Source organism: Gossypium hirsutum, chromosome A12, assembly GCF_007990345.1.
Source record: "Gossypium hirsutum isolate 1008001.06 chromosome A12, Gossypium_hirsutum_v2.1, whole genome shotgun sequence".
In the NCBI taxonomy this organism is placed as follows: Eukaryota; Viridiplantae; Streptophyta; class Magnoliopsida; order Malvales; family Malvaceae; genus Gossypium; species Gossypium hirsutum.
The window spans coordinates 86,980,850-86,988,969 of record NC_053435.1 but is presented as its reverse complement, the minus strand read 5'-3'; the positions used below and the strand labels follow the sequence as shown (position 1 = coordinate 86,988,969).

The 8,120-nt window shown below is 29.8% G+C and overlaps 1 protein-coding gene across 1 annotated transcript; it reads left to right on the top strand.

Moving 5' to 3' along the window:
* The first annotated feature begins 1,965 nt into the window (after window positions 1-1,965).
* On the top strand, window positions 1,966-3,658 carry LOC107938050 (transcription factor MYB102). The gene is made up of 3 exons (XM_016871086.2): window positions 1,966-2,322; window positions 2,411-2,540; window positions 2,681-3,658. Exons 1-3 carry the CDS (start codon window positions 2,190-2,192, stop codon window positions 3,489-3,491), a joined length of 1,074 nt encoding a protein of 357 aa, XP_016726575.2. The 5' UTR covers window positions 1,966-2,189; the 3' UTR covers window positions 3,492-3,658.
* The last annotated feature ends 4,462 nt before the right edge of the window (window positions 3,659-8,120 follow it).

Sequence of the window (8,120 nt, the reverse complement as noted above, 5' to 3'; positions counted from 1 at the left end):
ACACATTACAACAATAAATTAACAAACAAATTTTGTATTATAACTACCATATATACTTATATTAGTAAAATATTTTTTTGGGTCAACTTTCAAGACATGGATTCATGTGTATATATGGAAATTCCATGCACAAGCAAACCCTAGATTTGCGACAAGTATTCAGTATGTAAGCATGGATTAAATTATGCATCACTGCCTTAAAGAAATAGAAAATCAAGTTTCCCTGACCAAGGTCCAGGGGTGACAGCAATTGCTGCATCATTTTCAGTTTAATTTTTTATGTGCATGGAAAATCTGTATGTAATTTTTTTTATGAGTTTGAGGGACGTGTCATCATGATATACGTTTCTTGAGCTTATTTCCAGTCTTAATTTATATTGGAAATGGGATGTTTCTAGACGAGCAACAGGGAAAGAAGAGATTAATTAAAGACATTGTTTTACCAACTTTGTTGATGATTAGAATTAGCGAACAAGTAATGCAATATCCTTGGCTAACATTTGTACTACTGTGGTCAGGTTGTTCATTCTTCAATTGCAATTGTGACTCCTGTTGAGTAGCGTTTTATAAGTGGTTTTTCTTTAAAACCTTTAATATTTTTATATTGAATGACATTTTACAACACCCTAGGATAAATAAAGTTGTTAACTAGCAAAAATATTATTATTGTGTGGATTGAGCCTTATAAAAGGAAAGAGAAGGAAGGAAGGATGTGGGTTTTGAACATTGGCACAAAAGGAATAATATAAAAGCATTTGACCAAATGGTGTCACATTGTTAGATAGGGGTGGATGAAATCATGGAGTTTCCTTATCCCAGATGCATAAAAAGCAGCCTAACCCTCTCACCCTTTTTAGAGCAACAACTGTCAATGTTTAAGCTAGACCACAAATTTTTGAGAGGGAATCGGGTTTTAATATATAAAACAAAGAATAAGGGGAAAGGAAAGGGGATGGTTGACTTTATAGTTGGAAGTAGAGAGGACACCGGGCTCTGCCTTAGCTATACGTGTTCAAAATATAGTGGTTTATGCCCAAGATCGAGTGTCCAGCTAGGAAGCTGTTGACATTGTTTCAACAATAACTAATATTAGTCTTAGCCTCCTAAATTATTAATACTCTCTATTATGAATCTTGTTGTATAATCTTTGTAATTCTCAATTAGCTTCTAGAATAAAAATTTATATTACAAATTCAATAATCGAATACATATTAATTTGAAGTTTTTTTATCATTCTAACTATATTTTGTGGTTTGACATTAATTTATTCAAAGAGTCATTATTACTTACCATTAATGCATTGAATTCAAAAATAAAATTGATATATTTATTTTTTATAGATAAATAACAATATATATAAAATTTAATAAACAAATTTGATTTCTTTGCTATTTAATTGTATATTTCAAAACAAAATAATTCAATTAATTAATAAATAAGATTGATAATAATATATGAAAATTAAATCAAATTTATATAACTAAAATAAAATAAAGTTGTGGGGTGTAAAAAATAATTTCGCTAAATTGGAACATCATTTTATTTTATTTTAAAAAAAAACATCACATGCAAATTAAACTTGTATTATGGAGGTTGAAAATTCAGAGAGTACCAAATTGATGGTGGTGGGTAGTAATTGGTGATGAAAGCCAACGTAGATAAACATGACTTTATTTGGAAGTTCAAATTTGGGCAATGCAACAGTGTCTCATTTTCTTCTATCGTGGACACCTTCCTTAACTACCTTTACCGTCCAATCATTTTAGACTTTTGGGTGCAGAATTAAGGTCAAACTATCACCATTTATACTTGCTCATTGAAACCAAGTTTTATCCTAAACTTTTTTTAATTTTCCGTCTCAAACAAGCAAATTAACAAAATAACATCTCTAAATATTTTACACATTTGTACTATATTTCAAACTCCAGAAAAATAATGGATAATTAATATTTATGTACGTAAAAAATACATAAAGAAAAGAGACACGTGTCGTGAGGCCGGCGCCAAATTTCGCTGACTTCAATACTAGAAATCCTTCCCGACTTTATATAGGGGAAGGTCATCCTTCCTTTGGGATCCACCACCTTCACACTTTTCTCCATCTTTTCATCACTGCAGCATAGCCTCCAGCCACTCGCTCCTTCACGTAAATTGCACCATCTGCTTCATCATTTCTTCAAGAAAAATCAATGGGGAGAGCACCTTGCTGTGACAAAACTGGCCTCAAGAAAGGTCCATGGACTCCCGAGGAAGATCTTAAGCTTACTAATTATATTCAGAGTCATGGCCCTGGAAACTGGCGTACCCTCCCTAAGAATGCTGGTATAAAATTGCCTCCCTCCTCCTATCTGCACTGCTTACCACTTGTGCTTCAGACTGATATGATGATGCTTTTATTTCAACTGTTCAGGTCTCGAAAGATGTGGAAAGAGCTGCCGTCTCAGATGGGCAAACTACCTTAGACCTGATATCAAGAGAGGAAGGTTTTCCTTTGAAGAAGAAGAAACCATAATTCAACTTCACAGTATCTTGGGCAACAAGTATGATTAGAGTCTTTTTCTCTATTTAAAATTTTCATTACAACATGTAGTGTGTGGTCAATATTATATTGTTGGGCAGTCATTTTCATATTATGATGATCTTGGACCTTACACACTCTAGCTTGTGTTATGAATATCAGGTGGTCAGCTATTGCCGCTCGTTTGCCAGGAAGGACGGACAATGAAATCAAGAACTACTGGAACACGCATATCAGGAAAAGGCTTCTAAGAAATGGAATAGATCCAGTGACGCATGCTCCACGCCTTGATATGCTTGACCTTTCCTCCATTCTCACCTCAACTTTGTGCAACCAATCTCTTCTCAATGCGTCAAACTTGTTAGGTGCACAACCTCTCCTAAACCCACAACTGCTACGGCTAGCTAATACTCTCTTATCTTTGAAACAAGAGAACCCAGATATACTTGTGCAATATCTCCACAAAAACCAGCTCTCTAATTCTCAGCAACATCTGGTTCCCAGCTCCTTACAACCAAGTCAGCTTCAAGTTCAATCCACCATCCAAAATGATTCCACATGCACCACATCTACTCCCATTCCTAGTACTTGGGCGCTAAACCAAATAGAACTCATGCAAAACAATGCAACAGGGATTTCTTCCAATATGAAAAGCTTCAGTTGCCCAGATACCCAAGAAACATTGACTTCTACTTTAACTAATGCCTGTGCTTCGCTTCCAAAATATGTGCACTGTAGTCCAAATCCGACAGATCCCTTTACATCTGAGAATTCTAACGTCCAATCAATAGGGGGCAGCCAGATGTTTAGCTTTGATTCTGTGAGGTCAACGCCAATAAGAAGTCCATCTCCGTTGAATTCACCGTCAACATTCATCAACAGCAGCAGCAGTGTCGATGACGAGAGAGAAAGCTTCAGCAGCTTGCTCAAGTTTGAAATTCCTGATAGTTTGGATATCAGTGATTTTATGTAAATAACATATTAGAGGTTGGACTTGTGATACTGAAAGAATCTTCATTCTCAGTGTTTGGGTTTTCGGCTTGTTTATTTTTTTTGTAGTTCCTTTTGGTTGTACTGCTTTTTTTTTTTTTTTTTTTTTTAGTTTGAGTTCCTTTAAATACGATTCTTAGTGAGAAGTTTTCTGGATTCAAATGAAGTTATATATCACATCTCTTAGGGAAATAAATGTTTTTAAAAAAACAAAAGAAGTTCACTACTATTATTACTTTTGACTAATGTTTAAAAATGTATAGTCCAAATTTATTTTTGAAATAATTTTTCTGTTTTAAATATTTAATATTAGGTCAAGAGTGTTTTTCAAAAATTAAATATTTATCCATATTATATTATAAAACAAAAAATAATTTAACACAAATTAAAATTTTAAAAAATTAAAATTTAAAGATATAATTTATTGAAAATTTCAACATTTAATATTTTAAATGTATTTGACCATCATTTTAATTTTTTACTTAATATACAAATTTCTACAAAAGGGTGTTCAATAAAATGAGTGAGTAGATAACTACTTATCAGTGAATGTAGGAAGGATTAAGTTGATTTTATTTTATTAAAAAATTAAAATAATTTTTTTTTAAATAAAATATTTAAATTACCATATCTATCTTTTATGAAAAAATATAAAATATTATATTAATAAGATTAAAATTAAAAATTAAAAAATAAATAATCTTTTAAAAATTAATATAAACTTTTATCTAATAATATAATTATTTTTAATACTTTCATTTATTAATTTAATAAAATATTCTAATATAAATTTAGACTTATAAAATTTAACACTTAATTTTTTAATATTTAAAATTTCAATTTATCAAAAATACGAAAAAAAATAATCATCTATTTGAGTTGGTTCACTTTTTTTCTTTTTTTTTTCTTGATGTCTTACAGTTCTTTTTATAATTAAACGTGGAGTTATCTTTTTTACTATTTAATATTAATTTTATTGGAATTGAAATTCAACTTCTTTTGTTAATTTAGTTTTTTTTAGTATGTAATAATGGTAAAATTAATTTTTTTATAAAGTATAATGATAAATTTAGGATTTAATGTTTACATCTTTTGTCAATTTAACTTTTTTGCTAAGTTAAATTTAACCCTTAATCTTTTTTAAGAAGTCAAATACATTTAAAAATTTGATATTTTAATAAGTATTTTAATAATTTGTTCAAATTTCAATGTACTGTATTAAGTATCGATAATTAATCTTTTTGTTATTGATACTTGGGCAAAATAGTAGTTAAATTTGATTTTAGGAATACAAGATACTGGTGTTGAGGATTAATACTTGCGGAAAAAGATTTCTAGAGCAGGTTATTGATACCTTACGTCAAGTTATAGATACTCAAGAGGTTAAGTATGGATACCCTCCTATTAGGTATAAAGGTACCTACTGTCTAGATTTATCAAAACATGATTTATTTTTTATATATCCATTGAATGATTTTTAAAATATTTTTAAGTTTGTACATGAATTTAAATCATTAAACCAAGTTCAATAAAGATCGAAAAAATTATTTATAAATTGGAAGATGTCTTCAAACATCGATACTTGCTGTATTGAATAAGGGGTGTTAGATAGACCCTTTGCACTCTTTTCTCGGGACGACGAGAGGTTAAAAGCGTTGAAGGAATGGAAAGCTTCAAATTTGTGAATAATGACAGCGTAAAAGGCCATGGCTCAGACTTCTTATTATCCTTGTTCTCACATTAAGGAGGATCAGTGCTTAGATCCATGTAGGGGCAGAAACGCAGCGAAAGCAAAGGAGTGCAAAAAAACAAAGTAAACGAGGGGGCAAGAGAAGATAAAGGGCAAAGATTCACCTAAAAGAACTCAACTTCTTCACCTAAGCATAGTAAGAGAGGATTGGAGTAGGCATTATACCTTAACAAAAACTTAAAGAGAGTATTGCATCATAGAACTCTTAGCCAAACTAAATATTCTACAAGTACCTTTGCCTATAATCCTTTTTCTTTAAATGTACTATTCTAACCCCAAAATACAAGAAGATCAATGTCTAATTTCGCCTAAATTTATTATTTTTCTATAATTATAATCACCACCCGACACTATTAGGTGCTAACCATCATTTCATTTGTAACCTCTAATTTTCATATCTAAACTCTCTTTTTTTTAGATTGATATTATGTTAATCAGTTCAGTCCATTACTGATTAAAAAAATCAATTGAAATGTGACCTAATCACAATCACACTTCAATTCAATTACAAAATGTCATATCGCGTCCATGTATATTAACAATGAAAATAGATTTATAAATTCTTAAAAAAAATTTAAAAATATAAATATAAATTATAAAATAATTTATAAAATAAAAATATAATATAAAATTTAGAAAACTATACTTTGACTTTGACTGAAGTTGACTGATCATTTACCTGCATTGGTCGAATTTTGACCAACATTGACCGACCATTGATCGTTGTTGACCTGATAATATTTTCAAGTTGCAGATCAAAAGGGCGGAAGTAACATTGGTAGCACTTCAAATCTGGCACAAGTGGATGGATGTCAATTTATTTAAGGGTTGAACACCCACATCTACTTCTGTAACTGCTTTATCTTTCAATTTGAGTCTAATTGTTTGGTCAAAAAACAGTAATTATTAATATTTTTTAATTAATGAAAACTAAAATTTGTGAATAATTTTGTTAAAGAGTTGCTTTCTTTTGAATTTCTTCTTATTAATCAATGTAATGATTAAAACATCTCAGCTTATCTTCGCACCAATAACCACTTAATTCTTCTTCTTTTCATTTTAAGCAATAAGCACTCAATTCGTTTTTGAAGGTAAAGCACTCAATATAATTTAGACCAATTGACCAGTCCATTTCCAAACAAAATTACGGAAATGGACTCTTTTTTCAAAAATAACGGAAATGATTCGTTTTTACTAAAATGCGTTGGGCTAATGTTATTTTCAAGAAAAAGTCAATAAATACATCCATGTTCAGGTTAGCGCGCTTTATTAAAGCACTTCTAGATCAACACTCTTTTGTTTATGTTTCAACAACTTAATTTTCAAAAAAATGTTATTTTTAAAAAAATTACAAAAACAAGCCAATTTTTTGAAAATTTACAAGAATGTGCATTTATGTAATCCCAAAGTGGCAGCCTATTTTTTTTTTTTTGGTTCCAACAATTAATATGAGAATAAAACTTACAAAACAGGCAATTATATATACCCAAAGTCTCGTTTCCCTTATTTTATTAAGCAATATGGGATGTGAGATATGTGTATATATAAACTCATGAATAGGTTTGCAGCTTATTCTTAGACAATGTGGGATTTCTTCCTCTTTTAACTAACAACATAAGATTAAAGACTAACCTAGAAGCGCTTTAATAAAATGTGTTGACTTGGATGCGCTTTACAGGTCAGAGGGAAAAAAACGTTGAGTTGGATGTGCTTTTCTGACTTTCCCCTAAAAACGATGTCAAATCAGTGCATTTTAGTAAAATCAGACTATTCCCGTTATTTTTGAAAAAAAAAGCCCATTTTCGTAATTTTTTTTGGAAATGGGCATTTTTTTGTCAATTGGTCAATAATTTAATGTAAGTTTACTTTTTTAATTGTGGCAACTTAATTTATTTAAAAGAATCTTTGAATTTAGATTTTATCCAAATTTGATGACATGACACATTTTTAGAGTATTACGGTGTTAAATTTATATATTTTCTAAGTTTAAAAATTAAAATAAATCTAATTTTTAATTTAGGTAGCGAAGTAAACTAAAAACAATATTAAGTATCAAGTTAGACTCGATTACCGAAGTTTAGGGTAAAAAAATAAAATGTAACTAATTTCTTTATAATGTTCAATAGATTTTTGTTGTTGTTGTTTTTAAATTGGTATTTCAGCTAAAAAAGTAGATAAAAAGTATTTAAGTTAAAAAGGTAGTTTGATAAAATTATTTCAACTAAAAAAGGTAGTTGATTTGCGCATCGGCTTTCACTTTTCGAATTAGATTATTCTATGTTCCAAACTAAAAATCCGTTAAGTTTTTAACCCCAACTCCTCAATTTTGGGTGAAGAGTTTCAAATTTTATACAAATAATATATTTAATAAATAATTTAAAATAATATATTTTTTATAAATAAAAAATTGAAATATTCAAATAAAAAAATTATTGTGAGAAAACAATATTGTTTGGAATCAAACCCAAACTCTCATACTTACAACATACTCACTACAGCAAAACAAGTTTTTGGCAGCATTTTTTTGGCCCTATAGCGGTACTTATAAGTGTTGTTAAAACAAAGCGCTGCAAAAAAAACACCTCTAAAATTTACGGCGTTTATGTAGTAAAACGCCGCAAGAGAGTCGAGCATGTTGTGGCATTTGTAGCTAGAAGCGCCTTAAAAGATCATGTTTTTTAGCGGCGTTTGTAGTAAAAGCGCCGCTAAGGATCATGTTCTATAGCGACGTTTGTGGGAAAACGCCACTGACATTAACAGATTTTAACAACCCATTTTATTTCATATAGAACCCAAATTTTCAACATATTTTCCTGTAACTTCAAATCTCAATGATACTATCATGAAAGAAATATATATATA